The sequence below is a fragment of the Dendrobates tinctorius genome, unplaced genomic scaffold (assembly GCF_039654945.1).
Source record: "Dendrobates tinctorius isolate UK_male_01 unplaced genomic scaffold, ASM3965494v1 ptg000323l, whole genome shotgun sequence".
Lineage (NCBI taxonomy): Eukaryota > Metazoa > Chordata > Amphibia > Anura > Dendrobatidae > Dendrobates > Dendrobates tinctorius.
Window position 1 is genome coordinate 1154532 of NW_027361990.1, and position 20609 is coordinate 1175140.

The 20609-nt window shown below is 46.0% G+C and overlaps 1 protein-coding gene across 1 annotated transcript in view; it reads right to left on the reverse strand.

Annotated features, from left to right (window-relative positions):
- Positions 1-202, reverse strand: part of LOC141074086 (vomeronasal type-2 receptor 26-like) — a 47235-nt gene extending 47033 nt beyond the window's left edge. Inside the window, exon 1 of the mRNA XM_073561601.1 lies at positions 144-202. Within this exon, the coding sequence (XP_073417702.1) occupies positions 144-202 (59 nt within the window). The remainder of the gene's footprint in view (positions 1-143) is intronic.
- Positions 203-20609: the final 20407 nt, after the last annotated feature.

Genomic DNA, 20609 nt, shown 5'->3' on the forward strand with positions numbered 1-20609 from the left:
ACGTTTAAAGCTTAACAGTCATTTTAAGTTTTAGATCATAAATCAAAAACATACATGAAAATAAGAGCCTAAAGACAGTCAGTGTACCTCTGGCCAGCATATGACAGCCCTCCAAAGAAATGCTGACCCACACCATTACTGACACACTGCCAAACCAGTCATTCTGGAGGATGTTGTAGGCGTAGTACGTTCTCCACGGCATCTCTTGATATTGTCATGTCTGTCACATGTGTCCAGTGTGAACCTGCTCTCATTCATGAAGAGCACAGGGCACCAATGTCGAATCTGCCAATCTTGACAAATGCCAATTGCTCTGCACGGTGTTAGACTGTAAGCCAAACACCCACTTGTGGACACCAAGCCCTCATACCACCCTCATGGAATCTGTTTCCTACAGTTTGAGCAGACATATGGATGATAGTGGCCTGCTGGAGGTCATTTTGCAGGGTTCTGGCACTGCTCACCTGTTCCTCCTTGCATAAAGGAAGAGATAGCTGTTCTGCTGCTGGGTTGTTGCCCTCCTACGGCCCCCTTCCACATCTCCTGGTGTACTGGCCTGTCTCCTGGTACCGCATCCGCTTTATGCTCTGGACACTGTGCTGACAGACAAAGCTACCCTTCTTGCCACTGCTCGCATTGATGTGCCAACCTGGATGAACTGCACTTGATACTGGTATTGTTGATGTTTTCCACTGGGAGAACCCATCTTATTTTAACCCGGCTAACTATAACTCCACCCACTTAATACCCCATAAAATAAAACAAGGACACCATAACTTCTTTGGATAATTATGGCCACATCAGCCTTTATTTAAAGAAACATACAATGGTAAAAAACACAAAATAATATATAACATGCTGGGAGGGGTCCTTGAAGCTCCCAAAATCTGATGATTACCAAACATAAAAATGTGAACATAAAATATACCTTAAATTACTCCCAGCCTTTACCCCACTGGCTCACGAGCACCATAACAGCAAGGGTTCCATTGTACACTTAACTTACTGGGGATCTGACAATCCCTTGCCATATCTCCCCCAAAAATTCATCAGAACCAGAACCATATTTGAATTCCAAATTGAGGAATCCATATCCCAATGGATCCCCCAGACCAATTTATAACCAACTTCAAGAACACTCCAACCGCCACAACGAGGGGCTTTGACCACCTCAAATGCCCGAGACCGCCCTACACCGAAATGCTATGGCCCTTTCGATAATCTCTGTGATGAACGAGAGCCAGGGAGATACAGATATCCCACCTTTGTCACCAATCTGCGAGTAAGCTTACATAGTCACAGCTCTCTTGTGCCCCCCTTACCCACACGTCAGTCAGGAGAACTGCACCTAGGATTAGTAGTCGCCGGAGAGGCTGCCCTGTTACATTCTGGTTATCGAGGCTCTCTGCAGTGAGGGCGGTATATATATCACCAGTCCCAGGCCGGAAATCTATTCTATTATTTCTAAACACTGTTTTTCGGTGATTCCTTTGTATCCCTGTTCATACTGCATCCACACACACAAATGATACACCATTTGAAAGGTAAACTTGCTCCCTTCAGCAAGAAAATAGCCAAACAAACCACACATCCACGATTTGATCACAAAATACAGTTTAAACATTAATTTTCATAAACCTGCAGTTAGGAAAAATGACCTGCAGGTGGCACCACAGTACCCAAAAGCACACTACCAACACATTTGTAAAGATGCACTGCTTTTCGCTCATTACTTCGCCTCACACACACATGATACACCATTTGAAAGGTAAACTTGCTCCCTTCAGCAAGAAAACAGCCAAACAAACCACACATCCATGATTTTATCACTAAATACAGTTTAAACATTCATTTTCATAAACGTGCAGAAAGACACAATGACCTGCAGGTGGCACCTGAACCAGAAAACATTTTTTGGCCTCTAATTATCAAAACAATCTCTTGTATTACCAATTTACATATATAAATACCTGTCTGTGTTCATCATCTCATGAAATACATTTACATTTGACCAGCTTGCTTTTGCTGAAATTGCTTGCGCCCCGACGACCAATGTGGGAAAATTTTGCACGGGCCAAGCTAGTATATATACAGTATATATATCTAATATATAAACCTCAATGTGGGTGTGTATGTGTGTGTGTGTATGTATGTCCGGGATTGGCATCCGCACCCTCGCAGCTACAGCCACAAAATTTGGCACAGTAACACATCTTGATCCCGAGAGCGTCCTAAGCTATGTTGTAAGGCAAAATTTTAACCCCGTGCTTTCCAATTCACCAAACAATTTTGCCCCTATACATAATGGGGAAAAAGTGTATGTATTGGCATATGCACCGTCGTAGCTACAGCCACAAAATTTTGCAAAGTCACACGTCTGGACCCTGAGAGCGTCATAGGCTATGTTGTGAGGTGAAATTTTAACCCCGCGCATTCCAACTCACCAAACAATTTTGCCCCTATCTACATAATGGGGAAAAAGTGTATGTATTGGCATCTGCACCGTCGTAGCTACAGCCACAAAATTTGGCACAGTCACACGTCTGGACCCCGAGAGTGTCCTAAGCTATGTTGTGAGGTGAAATTTTAACCCTGCGCGTTCCAATTCACCAAACAATTTTGCCCCTATCTACATAATGGGGAAAAAGTGTATGTATTGGCATCTGCACCGTCGTAGCTACAGCCACAAAATTTGGCACAGTCACACGTCTGGACCCCGAGAGTGTCCTAAGCTATGTTGTGAGGTGAAATTTTAACCTTGCGCGTTCCAATTCACCAAACAATTTTGCCCCTATCTGCATAATGGGGAAAAAGTGTATTATGTATTGGCATCCGCACCGCCGCAGCTACAGAAATATAGAAATTATAAGAATAATAGGCCTCAGTTACCACAACTGTCTACAAAGAAAACTGTTGCTGATAGCAGCCAATCACAGCTCATTTTTCATCTTTTAAACAGCTCTGGGACAGTGTGGCGAGTTTTGAGTGGCGACTTTTGTGTTTGGACTTTTATGTGGCGAGGTTGGTGTGTGGTGAAATGTGTGCTGAGGGTGGTGTATGTGGTGAAGCACGTGGTAGTGTGTGGCACATTTTGTGTGTGTGTTCATATCCCCGTGTGTGGTGAGTATCCCATGTCAGGGCCCCACCTTAGCAACTCTACGGTATATACTGTTTGGCGCCATCGCTCTCATTCTTTAAGTCCCCCATGTTCACATCTGGCAGCTGTCAATTTGCCTCCAAAACTTTTCCTTTCACTTTTTCCCCATTATGTAGATAGGGGCAAAATTGTTTGGTGAATTGGAACACGCGGGGTTAAAATTTTGCCTCACAACATAGCCTATGACGCTCTCGGGGTCCAGACGTGTAACTGTGCAAAATTTTGTGGCTGTAGCTACGACGGTACAGATGCCAATACATACACTTTTTCCCCATTATGTAGATAGGGGCAAAATTGTTTGGTGAATTGGAACGTGCGGGGTTAAAATTTTGCCTCACAACGTAGCTTATGACGCTCTCGGGGTCCAGACGTATGACTGTGCCAAATTTTGTGGCTGTAGCTGCGAGGGTGCGGTTGCCAATCCCGGATATACATACATGCACACACATACACACCCACATTCAGCTTTATATATTAGATTACAGTCAGAGATACAGGTAAAAGTGAGGTACAGGTTGGGAATAGCAGTCAGCTGTAGGTGTCAAGTTACTGTTTCTTGTAGCATTTTGGCCTCAGGGAAGTGCTCGAGTCCACAGGTATTTCCTTAGTTCCTGGTCCGTCTCCATACGTAACGTGACGTGGCTTCCACGGCAGAACAAAGATGGGGCTAAAAGTGTGTAGCTAGCTTTTAACCCCTTGTGCGCGCCCTCCCATATTTGCCACCGCCCCTCTCGGTTGGACTGAATTCTCCTCCCTTGATCTCCTGCCTGAAATAATTCCCAATATCTAGGGTGGGTCATAACTTCCTAGCGGGAGGTCCAAATGGGACGACTGATGTCTCAACGGGTTCATTTGGGCTGGACCGATACAGAGTTCAAACTTTGGTTGGCTAAAGGGTTTGGGAGGTGTATATATATATATATATTCCCGGCCTGGGACTGGTGATATATATATACTGCCCTTATTGCAGAGTGCCCCGATAACCAGTACGTGGCAGGGCAGCCTCTCCAGCGACTACTTATCCTAGGTGTAGTTCCCTGGCTTACCTGAGGGTAAGTGGGCATCAGAGAGCTGTGACTTTGTAAACTCCGTTCCAGATTGGTTATGGTGGGGTGATATCCGTATCCCCCCGGACCTCTCGTGTGTGTCATGTTTTTCCTTACAACCCCCACCTCCCGATCTGCTGCACCGCTTCCACACCTAGCCCAAACACCGCTGCCTCTGTCACAGCTCCTATACAAAAGAAGTGCAGTGCAAAGCGGGACGCATCCAAATCCAACAACTGCAACTCTTCGTAAACACCGTGATAAATTGGTATTTAGACAGGAAAGACCCGTCCATGTGACACAGCAAGGGACCCTCACAACTGGGCTGAAAAACATTAAAACACTGAAAACACCTTAGTGGGCACATCAAAGAATCCTTCACTGCTCCTAAAATTACCCGCTTACCCTTGTCCTCCTGATCAGAGTTTGACCTTCGGATACAAAACTCTAAACCACTCCATGTAACCACAACATCTCTAGCTAGAAGCCCTCCTAATTTTCTTTTGCTAGGCAATACCACTTCTCCAAATTTCAACGTTCCCCCCCAAAAAAGCCAGGGAAAATGCTAACCGAAAAAGACAAATTTCAAACTCTAAACTACATAACGTTCCCAAACCCCTCTCCCAAATCTTTCTAATATACTGAAAGAAACTGGCCGCCTATGATCCGCACTACTACTTCCCTTCCAAAAAGCACCTTACCGCCTGCTTCACCAAAAACATTTTAGTCAAATTCTGCTGACCCCGTAATTTAAAACCAAACACCAAAGCCGCGATAATCCGCAAGACCTTTGCCGACGACCAGCCTTCCGCTGCCCCACAACTTAGCCACAAAAGCAACACTCCTAACTGATCTTCAACAGTCAATCAATCCACACTCACTGCCAAAAAAACCCTCCCATAAATACCATACCATCCAGTAGGCCACCCAAGTGCTGGGAGCCAAAGAGGACCTAATCAAGGACTCTGCAGCCCAGAGACCACACTCCAAAACTCCGCTGGGCACTCTAACCCCTTGCCCTCCGCCTCCGGGGCCAATGACCGAAAGCGTTCCCACTGTAAACTAGAAAGTGAATCAGCAATGGAATTCTGCACCTCGGCACGTGAGAGATGCCGTAACATACGCATTTATAGACAAACAAGTCAGGACCAGCTGCCAAAGTACACGAATCACGATGCAGTGAGACTATTGATTGCACACACCACCCTCATGTTGTCACAATTAAAACGCACCCTCCTGTCAAGAAACTCATGCCTCCATAAATGAAGCGCCACTAAAATGGAAAAAATGTCCAACAATGCAGTATTTTTCACCAAGCCTGATAGGTAATCCTCCGGCCATTTTGATGCGCATCACTGCCCCTTAAATTATGCTCCAAAACCAATCCCACCTGACACATCCGTAAACAAAACCAAAATACAATTATCCACCTCCATGAGCAACAAACAGCCGTTATATTGCTCCAAAAATTTACCCCAAACCACCAAATCGCCTCTGTGCTCAGCAGACAGGCGAACAAAGTGGTGAGGAGCTCAAACTACCGCAGTAGCACTGGTCAGCCGACAAGAAAAACTCTCCCCATTGGGATTATCCGACAAGCAAAATTAAGCTTTCCAATCGTCCAAATAATGTATCAGATAATCAAAACCTGACATATCACAAACAACTCATTCCAAGAAGGAACTGAAAGCCTCAAAGAAAGCACAAGATAGAGAACAGCAAATCATTGGCAAACCTCTATCAACGAAAAATTTCCCCTTTCATTAGCAGCCCAACACTTTAACACCAAAATGCTGATTCAATATCTGTCTTTGCCATTCGTACCCCCCTTCCACAAATCCTAACCCAACATGCCGCTTCATCAAATGACGTATAGACCATAGAGCAAAGCTCCAGATCAATACCGTCATTCACGGACATGCCCCAAGGATAAGACAGATGGTGAATGAGCTGAAATTTATTTAGCTCCTTCTTAGGAACGACCCTCAGGGGAGAAACCACCAAATCCTTAAACGAGAGTCACTAAATGGTCCCGACATCCGGCTCAAAGCAACTTCCTTACCCAACTTCTCCAAAACAACCTTCCCATATTGCTCAGCCAGCCACACAGAATGGGTACGGAAAGTATTCAGACCCCTTTAAATTGTTCACTCTTTGTTTCATTGCATTGCATTGCATTGTGGGCAGCATGGTGGCTCAGTGGTTAGAATCCCACCAAGGACAACATCTGCAAGGAGTTTGTATGTTCTCCCCGTGTTTGCGTGGGTTTCCTCCGGGTACTCCGGTTTCCTCCCACATTCTAAAGACATACTAATAGGGAATTTAGATTGTGAGCCCCTTCGGGGACAGCGATGATAATGTGTGCAAACTGTAAAGCGCTGCGGTATGTGTTACCGCTATATAAAAATAATTAATTGCAGCCATTTGGTAAATTCAAAAAAGTTCATTTTTTTCTCATTCATGTACACTCTGCACCCTATCTAGACTGAAAAAACAGAAATGTATAAATTTTTGCAAATTTATAAAAAAAAGAAAAACTGAAATATCACATAGTTATAAGTGTTCAGCCCCTTTGCTCAGTATTGAGGAGAAGCACCTTTTGAGCTAGTACAGCCATGAGTCTTCTTGGGAATGATGCAACAAGTTTTTCACAACTGGATTTGGGGATCCTCTGCCATTCTTCCTTGCATATTCTCTCCAGTTCCGTCAGGTTGAATGGTGATCGTTAGTGGACTGCCATTTTCAGGTCTCCAGAGATGCTCACTTGGGTTTAGGTCAGGGCTCTGGCTGGGCCATTCAAGAATGGTCACAGAGTTGTTCTGAAGCCACTCCTTTGGATGCCCAGGTACTGGATCTAAATGTGCAGCTGGCAACACTGAGATCCATAGACAATATGGAAAGGAGTCTGCTGCTCACTGGGATAGATGTGGGGGAGGATGGTAGTAAGGAACTGCAGGACAGTGAGTCAGCTAGCTGGGTGACAGACTAGTCCTGATCTGGCACACCCCAATAAGTTGGCTAAGTTGGCAGCTGAGGGGAGTGTCTGTACAGGGGTAGCACTGCTGCAGCAAGGCATGTCCTTTGAAAGCTGGAGAAGTGTCTGTTCCAGTAAGGGGGGACATAGGAGAGCAGGGCAGGCCAGACAGGTGGGGGATTCAATTATTAGGGGAACAGATAAGGCAATCTGTCACAAAGACGGGTATCGTCAAACGGTGTGCTGCCCACCTAGGGTTCGAGTCCGACACATCGCTGATCAGGTTGACAGATTATTGGGAGGGACAGGTGAGGACCCAGCGTTCATCGTGCACATTGGCACACACAAAAATTGTGCAGTTAAATACCAGTACTCCAGGTTGTTACACAAAAAAATAAAACTTGTCATGCAGCTCTTTTTATGGTAAACTGAAGAGTATAGCTCTCAGAACATGATGCAAAAAAATAAACAATTTAGATTGTGAGCCCCATCAGGGACAATGATAATAATGTGTGCAAACTGTAAAGCGCTGCGGAATATGTTGGCGCTATATAAAAATTATTATAGATAGATTGGCATAAATGACAAAGTTAGAGGTAGGTGGAAGATCCTTAACCCCTTAAGCCCCAAGGGTGGTTTGCACGTTCATGACCGGGCCAATTCTTACAATTCTGACCACTGTCCCTTTATGAGGTTATAACTCTGAAACGCTTCCATGGATCCCGGTGATTCTGACATTGTTTTCTCGTGACATATTGTGCTTCATGTTAGTGGTAAAATTTCATTCATATAACTTGTGTTTATTTGTGAAAAAAACGGAAATTTGGCGAAAATTTTGAAAATTTCGCAATTTTCCAAATTTGACAAAGTATCTCATACAATCCTTATTGAAAAAATGACTAAGTATGGAATGGACAAGGCAACTGCTAGGTGGATTCATAACTGGCTTAGTGATCGGACCCAAAGAGTGGTCGTAAATGGCTGCACATCCAGTTGAAAGAATGTCTCAAGTGGGGTACCACAGGGCTCTGTCCTGGGCCCTGTATTGTTCAACATCTTTATCAACGATTTAGATGAAGGAATTGAGGGTAAACTGATTAAATTTGCTGATGACACAAAGCTAGGAGGGATAGCTAATACTAGAGAGGAGAGAGAGGATTCAAAAAGATTTAAATAAACTGGAGAAGTGGGCAGCAACTAACAGAATGGTTTTTAACAGGGAAAAATGCAAAGTACTACATCTGGGCAATAAAAATGAAAAAATCATACACAGAATGGGAGGAATAGGCCTAAGCAACAGCACATGTGAAAAAGACTTGGGTATACTAATAGATCACAGACTGAATATGAGTCAACAGTGTGAGGCAGCAGCAAAAAAGGCAAATGCAATTCTAGGATGTATTAACAGAAGCATACAGTCTAGCTCACGTGAAGTCATTATTTCCCTCTACTCCTCTTTGGTCAGACCTCATCTGGAATATTGTGTCCAGTTTTGGGCACCACATTTTAAAAAAGACATCAACAAACTGGAGCAAGTTCAGAAAAGAGCAACCAGAATGGTGAACGGTCTGCAAACCCTGTCTTATGAGGAAAGGTTGCAGGATTTGGGATTGTTTAGTTTGCAAAAGAGAAGGCTGAGAGGAGACTTAATAGCTGTCTACAAATATCTAAAGGGCTGTCACATTGTAGAAGGATCAACTTTATTCTCATTTGCACAAGGAAAGACTAGAAGCAATGGGATGAAACTGAATGGGAGGAGACACAGATTAGATATTAGAAAAACTTTTTGACACTTAGAGTGATCAATGAGTGGAACAAGCTGCCACGAGAAGTGGTGAGTTCTCCTTCAATGGAAGTCTTCAAACAGAGGCTGGACAGACATCTGACTGGGATGATTTAGCGAATCCTGCTTTGAGCAGGGGGTTGGACCAGATGGCCCAGGAGGTCCCTTCCAACTCTACGATTCTATGATTCTATGATTCTATGTCCTTAAGTCACAGGGATATGGCACACAAAATACTTAATAAATAACATTTCCCACATGTTTACTTTACATCAGCACAATTTTGGAACCAAAATTTTTTTTTGTTAGGAAGGTATAAAGGTTAAAAATTGACCAGCGATTTCTCATTTTTGCAACACGATTTTATTTTTAGGGACCACTTCACATTTGAAGCCACTTTGAGGGGTCTATATGATAGAAAATACCCAAAAGTGACACCATTCTAAAAACTGCACCCCTTATGGTGCTCAAAACCACATTCAAGAAGTTTATTAACCCTTTAGGTGCATCACAGGAATTTTTTTAATATTTAAAAAAAAAATGAACATTTAACTTTTTTTCACAAAAAAAATACTTCAGGTTCAATTTTTTTTATTTTACCAAGGGTAAAAGGAGAAATTGGACTGCAAAAGTTATTGTGCAATTTGTCCTGAGTACGCTGATACCTGATATGTGCGAGGGAACCACTTTTTCGGCGCATGGCAGACCTCAGAAGGGAAGGAGCACCGTTTGACTTTTTCATTGCAAAATTGGCTGGAATTCAGATCGGACGCCATGTAGCGTTTGGAGAGCCCCTGATGAAAGTAAACAGTGGAAACCCCCCACAAGTGACCCCATTTTGGAAACTAGACCCCCCAAGGAACTTATCTAGATAGTGGTGAGAAATTTGAGCCCACAAGGGCTTCACAGAAGTTTATAACGTACAGCGGTACAATTAAAAAATCATATTTTTTCCACAAAAATGATCTTTTCACCCCCAATTTTTATTTTTCCAAGCGTAACAGGACACTAAAAGTTATTGTGCAATTTGTCCTGAGTACGCTGATACCCCATATGTGGGTATAAATGACTATTTGGGCGCATGGCAGAGCTCGGAAGGGAAGCAGCGCCATTTGACGTTTTTGGCTGGAATTGAGATCGGACACCATGTCCCGTTTGGAAAGCCCCTGATGTACCAAATCAGTAGAAACCCCCCACAAATTACACCATTTTGGAAACTAAAGAACTTATCTAGATGTGTGGTGAGCACTTTGAACCCCTGAGTGCTTCACAGAAGTTTATAACGCCCGGGTGTGAAAATAAAAAAATCTTATTTTTTCCACAAACATGATCTTTTAGTCACCATTTTTTTATTTTCCCAAGGGTAACAGGAGAAATTGGACCCCAAAAGTTGTTGTCCAATTTGTCCTGAGTACCCTGATACCTCATATGTGGAAGAAAACTACTGTATGGGCACACGTCGGGGCTCGGAAGGGAAGTAGTGACGTTTTGGAATGCAAACTTTGATGGATTGGTCTGCGGGTGTCATGTGCGTTTGGAGAGCCCCTGATGTACCTAAACTATTGAAACGCCCCACAAGTGACCCCATTTTGGAAACTAGACCCACCACAGAACTTATCTAGATGTGTGGTGAGCACTTTGAACCCCCAAGTGCTTCACAGAAGTTTAAATGCCTGGGCGTGAAAATAAAAAAATTATTTTTTTCCACAAAAATGATATTTTTGCCCCCAATTTTTTATTTTCCTAAGGGTAACAGGAGAAATTGGACCCCAAAAGTTGTTTTGCAATTTGTCCTGAGTATGCTGATACCCTATATGTGGGGGTAAAACACTGTTTGGGCGCATGGCAGAGCTTGGAAGGGAAGGAGCACCATTTGACTTTTTCAACGCAGAATTGGCTGGAATTGAGATCAGACGCCATGTTGCATTTGGAGAGCCCCTGATGTGCCCAAACAGTGGAAACCCCCCCAATTCTAACTCCAACCCTAACCCCAACACACCTCTAACCCTAATCTCAGCCCTAACCCTAGCCCTGGCCCTAACCCTAACCCTAATGAGAAAATGGAAATAAATACTTTTTTTTATTTTATTATCTTTCCCTAACTAAGGGGGTGATAACGGGGGGTTTGATTTACTATTTATGGCGGTTTTTATGTTTGGCAGCTGTCACACGCTAAAAGACGCTTTTTATTGTAAAAATAGTTTTTGCATCACCACATATTGAGAGCTATAATTTTTCCGTATTTTGACCCACCGAGTCATGTGAGGTCTTATTCTATGCGGGACGAGTTGACGGTTTTTTGGTACCATTTTCGGGCGCGTGACATTTTTTGATCGCTTTTTATTCCGAATTTTGGGATGCAGAATGAACAAAAACCAGCGTTTCATGAATTTCTTTTGGGGGGTGCGTTTACACCGTTCCGCATGCGGTAAAATTGATAAAGCCGTTTTATTCTTCGGGTCAGTACGGTTACAGCGATACCTCATTTAGGTCTTTTTTTTATGTTTTGGTGCTTTTATGCAATGAAAACTATTTTATATAAAAAATAATTATTTTTGCATCGCTTTATTCTGCGAGCTATAACTTTTTTATTTTTTTGCAGATGATGCTGTATGGCAGCTCGTTTTTTGCGGGACAAGATGACGTTTTCAGCGGTCTCATGGTTATTTATATGCGTCTTTTTGATTGCGCGTTATTGCACTTTTTGTTCGGTGGTATGATAATAAATCATTATTTTTTGCTTCGTTTTTTATTTTTATTTTTTAAGGGGTTCACTAAAGGGGTTAACTAATGGGACAGTTTTATAGGACGGATCGTTACGGACGCGGCGATACCAAATATGTGTACTTTTATTGTTTTGTTTTTTTTTATTTTCAAAAAATGAATTTATTGGGGAATATTTTTTTTTACTAATTTATTTAGCGATTTTTGTTAAAATTATGTTTACACTTGTTTTTTTTTTTTACTTTATTACATTGTCCCAGGTGGGACATCACTGTCCTGTGACAGATCGCTGATCTGTCACATCACAGATCACTGTGACAGATCAGCGATCTGTCACAGGCACTGCTGCAGACTTCCTCATGCCTGCGCTTTGCAGGCATGAGGAAGTCAGCTCCCTGCAGCCCCCGAAGGTCCCCGTCGCCATGTTGGATCTGGGGGCCTGTAGGGAAAGAGCCCCCCCGCAGCAGCGCTGCACATTGCGCTGCTGTGGGGGGCTCAGGGAAGCACGGAGGGAGCCCCCTCCTTGCTGATGCTTCCCTTTAACCCCCCGGTACACTGCGATCGTGTTTGATCGCGGTGTACAAGGTGTTAACGTGTCGGTGGGCGGTCTGTGACCGCCTCTGACACATTGTGCTGGGTGTCAGCTGTGATAATCAGCTGACACCCGGCCGTGATCAGCGGCGCTCACCACGTGGGCGCCGCTGATCGCTATGACGTACTATCCCGTCCCTGGGAATTAAGTCCCAGGGCACATGGACGGGATAGTACGTCTTATGGCAGAAAGGGGTTAAAGATAATTTCAGGGAATTGGGCCGCAAGCTTAAAGCAAGGACCTCCAAGATGGTATTCTCTGAAATACTGCATTTACCATGTGCCATGCCAGAGAGGCAACGGGAGATTAGGGAGGTTAATAAGTGGCTCAGGAATTGGTGTAGGAAGGAGGGTTTGGGTTCCTGGAGAACTGGGCCGACTTCTCAGTTGGCTACAGGTTCTACGCTAGGGACGGGCTGCACCTCAATGGGGAGGGAGCAGCTGTGCTGGGGGAGAAAATGGCTAGAAGGTTGGAGGAGTGTTTAACCTAGGGACTAGGGGGAGGGTATTACTTTTATAGGAGGGGAAGACAGTGCATAAATAATGACATTGGGGGTGGGGGTGGGGGTGGCATGGGGGGTGGGGTTAGAACAGTTAATAATTTCAGAAAGAATAGAGGTACAGAGAGATACATAAAGTGCATGTATACTAATGCCAGAAGCCTCGCCAACAAGATGGAGGAATTAGAATTAACTTTGTTGGAGCATAATTCTGCCATGGTGGGGATATCTGAGACATGGCTGGACCAGAGCCGTGACCGGACGGATAATTTACAGGGCTATAGTCTGTTCAGAAATGACCGAACAAATAAGCGAGGGGGAGGCGTGTGTTTATATGTAAAATCATCCTTAAAACCCATCCTTCGTGATAATATATATGAATCTAATGAAAATGTAGAGTCCCTGTGGGTGGACATAAGGGGAGGGGGGAAAATAATAAATTACTGATAGGGGTTTGTTATAAGTCTACAAAAATAATGGAAGCTACAGAGAATATCCTCATAAAGCAAATGGATGAAGCGGCGACTCAAGGAGAAGTCATTATTATGGGGGACTTCAACTACCCCGAAATACATTGGGGAACTGAAACCTGCAGTTTCAGCAAAGGTGATAGATGTCTGACAACTGTGAGAGACAATTACCTTTCACCACTGGTTCAGGACCCAACAAGAGGGGGGCACTGCTAGACCTAATATTACCCAACAGGCCAGACCGCAGATCAAATATAAGGGTTGGGGGTCACTGGGTAATAGTGATCACAAATTAATAAGTTTTCATGTGTCCTCTAATAAGATGTGTAGACGAGGGGTTGCAAGGACACGAAACTTCAGGAAGGAAAATTTCCAAAGGATGAGAGATGATCTTGGTGCAATAAACTGGGACGATATCCTGAGACATAAAAATACACAAAGAAAATGGGAGACGTTTATTATCCTCCTGAATAGGACCTGTGCACAATATATACTTTATGGGAATAAACCTGCGAGAAATAGGAGGAAACCACTATTTTATTTGTGAATGACCTCACTATCTTGTCTGTTATCTTGTGAAGTGAAAGTAAAATGTGCTCCATCTACACACACATTGAGCAGGAACTTCCTGTTTGATTTTTTAACAATGCTTTATAGACAATATAACACTATTACTGGAGACAGAAACTCATGCACTATGAAACAGTAGTAAATAGTAGTTGTTACAGTATATACACCTGGACCCATAATAGCGTCAGACGGGCGCGAAATGACTGTAGTCCACAATCTCTCCTGCACTCTGTATTCTACTGCCCTCTATGGATGTTCAGAGGCATTGAAAAATAAAGGACTTTCCATTTTTAAAAAAAAATGCATGGTGGCTCAGTGGTTAGCACTGCAGCCTTGCAGCACTGGAGTCCTGGGTTCAAATCCCACCAAGGACAACATCTCCAAGGAGTTTGTATGTTCTCCCTGTGTTGCGTGGGTTTCCCCCAGGTTCTCCGGTTTCCTCCCACATTCCAAAGATATACTGTTAGGGAATTTAGATTGTGAGCCCCATTGGGGACAGTGATGATAATGTGTGCAAGCTGTAGAGCGCTGCAGAATATGTTAGCGTTATTATTATTATTCCAACACAGACATTTTAAGAAAAGTACATATTCTCATCCAGAGATTCAGGGTGCACCAGACAGGTCAGTTCACGGAGGATGAGTGCACACAGGATAAATGAACAAAAGATGAGCGCACAAAGGATAAGTGCATGGAGGATGGGAGCACAGAGGATGAGTGCACGGAGGATGGGAGCACAGGAGCTTAGAAGGCTATTGTTTACTAGATTATGGCCCGATGCTATCACATCGGGAGGATGCGATAGCATCACACCTCTTGCCATGTTAACCCTCAACACACACACTCCTCACCTTTCACCATCTCCACTCACTCCTTCACTCCACATACGACCCCTTCTCTCACTCCGTCTCTCATACTCACGCCGTCATCGCCGCTGCTCCACGATCGCCGACATCTTCCGCCGGCGCCATCCTGGATCCAGACGTTGTCCACGCCGGCGACATGTTCTTGCGGCGACGCCATCTTCAGTATCGTGAAATCCCGCGATAATCAAGATGGTGTCGCCGGAAGAACATGTCGCCGGCGTGGACGACGTCAGGATCCAAAATGGCGTCGGCGAAATCTCGCGAGTTTTCGCCGACGCCATTTTGGATCCCGACTCGTCCTCGCCGGCGACATGTTCTTGCGGCGACGCCATCTTGAGTATCGCGGGATTTCGCCGATCCAAAATAGCGTCGCCACGGGAACATGTCGCCGGCGTGGATGCGGTCGGGATCCAAAATGGCGTCGGCGAAATCTCGCGAGATTTCGCCGACGCCATTTTGGATCCCGACCGCATCCACGCCGGCGACATGTTCTTGCGGTGACGCCATCTTGACTATCGCGGGATTTCGCCGATCCAAAATAGCGTCGCCGCAAGAACATGTCGCCGGCGTGGAGGACGTCTGGATCCAGGATGGCGCCGGCGGAAGAAGATGTCGGGGATCGTGGATCAGCGGCGATGACGGCATGAGTATGAGAGACGGAGTGAGAGAAAGGGTCGTATGTGGAGTGAAAGAGTGAGTGGAGATGGTGAAAGGTGAGAGGAGTGTGTGTGTTGAGGGTTAACATGGAAAGAGGTGTGCGGTGACATCACCAGTTACAACTGGACGGAAGTTGTTACAACCGGAAGCTGCTTAGGGCATTTATTATTATAGATGTCTCCTGAGTGTCGGACTGTGTTACATCAGTAACATTAACTCTGGGCGCTCACTATATATAAATATCACATCATCATTCACAAATTTCCCTCTACTTTTATATCATAATAATGGGATAATTTGTTGGATGGATGATGAGATGCTGCTTTACATCTTTACATAGGGAATCACATGTATTGTGCTTGCGCTGCGGGTAGGGGGTATACTCCTGCACAGGGGCCCGATGAGAGTTTCACCTGTTCCCTGTGGGCCAGTCCAAGCCTGTGAGTCTTGTATGTTGAGAAATCTGAGAAAAGAAGTCAAGTAATTGCAGTTCACTTTATGGAGAGTAAATGGAAGAAAATTTCAAGCATCTTCAATATGAAGACCTAATGTTATCAAATTCTGTGCCGTACCTGTGGGTGCAAAATGCTCAGTATACCCCTGGATTAAAACCTAGAGATGTGTAATTACCAAAATTGGGACACTTGTGGGGGGTTTCCACTGTTTAGGCACATAAAGGGGTCTGCAATGCAACATGGTGTTCACCCTCGATTCTAGCCAATTTTGAGTTGAAAAACGCAAACTGTGCTCCCTCCCTTCTGAGCCCTGCCATGCACCCAAACAGTGGATTTCCCCCCACAAATGGGGTATTGGCGTAGTTGGGAGAAATTGGACAACAAATTTGGGGTTCATTTTCTCTTGTTACTCTTGTGGAAATAAAAAAAATTGGGGGTCTAAAGTAAATTTTTTGTGAAAAAAGTTAAATGTTAATTTTTTCCTTCTACTTTGCTTCAGTTCTCGTGAAGCACTTGAAGGGTTAATAAACTTCTTTAATATTGTTTTGAATACCTTGAGGGGTGCAGATTTTAGAATGGTGTCACTTTTGGGTATTTCCTGTCATATAGACCCCTTGTGGAGGAAGCAGGACCCGTTCCTCCCACGTCACTAATGTGACGTAACTACACAGGCACAGCTCTCCGGCACCCCCTTTGTCTAGAGCAAATGGCCGCCGGGGAGGATGTCCTGTTACCCGCTGGGTATTCTAAGATTCGTAATCAGAGTAAAAGCATCAGCCCAAGATTAATTTTATGGTTTAATTGCCTTAAGGGCGCACTAGATAATTACAGAAATATACAGTAAGCTATACAATGGAATTACAATGGATTTGCAGTCAGAGTAAAATATAACAATGAGGGCACAAGACTTAGAGATATTAAGCTGGAGGTCAATTTACCAGGTTGTAGGTTGCATGTGGGTGCCGGGAGCTCTGCAGTCCACAGGTACAAGAATCTTAGTTGCCGGAAAGACCCCAAAGCATGGGCCGCTGCTCCCCTTGGCAGATCTGTCCCCAGTTCCTTCTTAGATCATCATCGTCTGGTTCTTCTGTGAGAGAGCCTCTCTGCCAAGGGCTGCTAGTTCTTAAGCACGCTAAGTCCCTCCCCCTGTGTCAGAGGGTGGGCTAATAATCTCCACCCCTTAGCTCCCTGCAGAACTTATTCCCAATATCTAAGAAAGGGGGTAACTTTCAACAGCATGATCGGATCAGGACATGAGAGGTACCAGTGAGTGCGGTTTGTTTTGGCTGTCGTGTGGAGAGCAAACATGGCCCTATTGGGTCGCTGTGGAGGGCCAATCTATGTATCTCAGGCCCCAGAACCCTCACCGCCTCAGGAGTCGCACTGCCAGATGCGCAATTTCCTCAGGGTCACTCGGATATTTTTCAGAAGTCCATAACTCGAAAGATGTGCTCATAATCCATGATCCTAGGATGAAGTCGGGGCGGCTGGGAGAGACAATGTATGTGTATTTCTTTGTCTAGCTGACAGGTATATTCTAATTGAAGCCCCCAGGTGCCTTCCTGCCCCATTCTGGCGTGGCTCCTTCTCAAGCTTTGAAGTTCTGTTTTGGGCCTTATCTCATTATCATACTAAAAGACCTTGCTATTCAACATTGGAGCCCTAAATCCTGCTTTGTTCATCACACCTCCCTGTTTTGAGTTCATTTTCCCCTTCACCTTTGATGTCTGATGAACTCCCTCTGCTGGTGAAGAGAGGTAGTGAAATTGATTGGGATGGGAAGAACCTGTTATCTGAACAGGCGGAGTGTGTTTGGACATCTGGAATTTCTGAGTGGATATAAGGCAGCCGATGCCCTGCAGGGTTTGCTGGTGATCCTTTCTGCTCTGAGCTCTGGCATCCAGTTTTAGTTCCTGTCTACTAAAAGCTAAGTTTTGCCCTGCTATTATTCCATGAGATTTTGTCTGGTTTCCTTAGTGTTTGTATTCAGCCAGTCCTGGTTGGGACTGGCTGAATTCCATTTTTGTCTCTGATCAGTTGATCTCTTTGCTCTGTTTTCAGAATATACCTGAGTGCTGATATAGTGATTTTGAAGTCTAGTGACTTCAGGGCCTTTTTTCCTATCAGACGGTTGGGACATTTTTGTAGGGTTTTTTGCGGATTGCAGCCAGCATCTTTTCTGTCCTGTCCTATCTAGTTAGTTGGGCCCCATCGTTTGCTCAGCCTGTCTTTCTGTCTGTCTTTGTGTTTTCATCTGTTTTTCACCGACAATACATGTTGGGGGCTGTCTATTGCTTTAGGGTCTGCTCTGGGGCAGTTTAGATTTCCCCTTTCCTTCCTTAGGCTTATGTAGTTCTCCGGCTGTGACGAGGGGTCTAGGGCACCGTAGGAACCCCCCACGGCTACTGTTAGTTGTGGTGAATAGGATCAGGGGTCTGCAATCCGATAGCTACCAACCTCTCCAGTTGTCTGGACTTAGCTTGTATTTTTGTTTTCTCCTCCGGTGACTCATTCATAACACCTCCCTGCTTTAGAGGGCGCCAGGGGATATCACATTCCTGTCTTCCCCCATGCGCCCTTCCGCACCCTCTCCTTGCTGGGACAACCCATCAGCGTTACCATGGTCCCTGCCTCTTTTGTGGCGAATGGTGAAGTGATATTGCTGGAGAGCGAGGCTCCAGCGTAGCAACCTTCCATTCGTCCCAGAGACCGTGTGAAACCAGCTGAGGGGGTTGTGGTCTGTTTGCACGGTGAATTGGCGTCCGTACAAGTATGGCTGCAGACGCTGCAGGGCCCACACCATTGCCAGACATTCCTTCTCCATCGTGGAATAGGCCACTTCCCTCGGCAGGAGCTTCCGGCTCAGGTACAGAAAGGGGTGTTCATGGCCCATAGTGTTGACCTGGCTGAGCACAGCACCGAGGCTGAAGCCGCTGGCGTCGGTCTGCACTACGAACGGCCGCGTGAAGATGGCCGCCTGTAGTACAGGAGAGCTAGAAAGGGCGGTCTTTAGCACCTGGAAAGCTGTCTCGCAGGCGACTGTCCAGTCGACTGTGACGGGCAGCCTCTTCTTGGTGAGGTCCGTCAGGGGCTTGGCCAGGGCACTATAGTGTGGAACAAACCTCCTATTGTACCCGGCAGTCCCCAAGAAGGACATCACCTGCTTCTTGGTCCTGTGGGTGGAGCAGGATGCGATGGTATCCACTTTCCCGGGCTCTGTCTTCAGAGCTCCCTCACCTACCCGGTGTCCCAGGTAGTGGACCTCACTCATACCCAGCTGGCATTTTTCCAGCTTAATGGTCAAGCCTGTTCGCTGGATCTGCCCGAGCACCTGCGCCAGGTGCTCTAGGTGATCCTCCCAGGTGGGACTGAAGATGGCGATGTCATCTGGGTACGCGGTCGCATACCCTGTGGCGCCCCTGAGGCTCTGTCACCCCAGAGGTACTGCACCTCCTCCTGAGGTGTGGTGCCCCACGATCCAGGTAAGTTGGAGGCTCCTGACCACGCTCCAACACTCGCACCCCACACAACAGAGTAGTTCAGCAAAACCACATTGCGACTCCTTGCTTAGAGAGTAGCAGAGCACCTTTGGTGGTTCCCTGCTTGGAACACTAAACGTGCTGGGAGGCGTGTGAAGTTTAGAATACATAAAAAGAGCGGGAAGGTTTAGAATTTTAGTCAGTCAGTCAGTAGATCAGTCTGGGACAGGAAGCCACTCAGAGAGGAGTGAGGAAAGAAGATCCCTGAGAGAGGGATGGAGGAAGGAGGTGCTGCAGCAGACCTCAGTGACCTGGGCCTGCTGTGACACATCCCGCCGACACCGGCCCGGTACAGAGTACCCCACGGCCCTGGGAGGGCGACCCACTTCCAGTCCCTCGACCAGCATGTTGACCATCCTCTGAAAAGTGGCAGGGGCATTCTTCATGCCAAGTGGCCTCACCGTGGACTCCTACAGTCCGAATGGGGTGATAAAGGCAGAGCGTTCCCGTGCCCCAGGGGTCAGGGGAATCTGCCAATACCCCCTGCTCAGATTCATGATGGTCAGGTACTTGGCCCCGGCCAGCTGATCAAGCAGGTCATCGATGTGCGGCATTGGGTACGCATCGGTGACCATCACAGCATTGAGCCCCCAGTAGTCCACGCAGAGCCGCGTAATTCGGCCCTTTTTAGGGACGAGGACTACAGGCGAAGCCCAGGTGCTGTTGGACACTTGGATCACCCCCAGCTTCAGCATCTCGTCTATCCCTTGGCACATGTGCTGCTGCACCTCAAGAGAGACCCGATACGCTGAAAGCCGAATCAGGGGGTGATTGCCGGTGTCCACGTCATGGAAGGCTGTCTCAGTCCTTCCGGGCAGGCTGCTGAACAGCTCCCAAAAGAGGTGTAGGGTGACCCCCAGCTGGGAACGTTGGTCCTCCGAGAGCTGGTGGCCAGCCCCCACATCCTTGATGGATCGACCCGCCTTGGCTTGGGTGAGCAGATCCAGGAGGGTTTCTACCTCTCCTTCCTCGGGAAGGTTGCACACTGAGTGGGCACAAGCCTCCCGCTCATGATGGGCCTTCATCATGTTCACGTGGAAGGCTTTCCTCCTTTCACGGACGTGGTCCAGGGTGACCAGATAGGTGACAGCGTTGAGCCACTGGTGCACGATGTATGGACCCTCCTAGGCCGCCTGAAGCTTGTTTTGAGGTACTGGGACCAGTACCCACACCTTTTGACCCACCTCATAGGTCCGCTCACAAACATTCTGGTCGTACCACCGCTTCTGGTCAGCCTGGGCTTGGACCATATTGTCATGCACCAGCCGTGTCAAGGC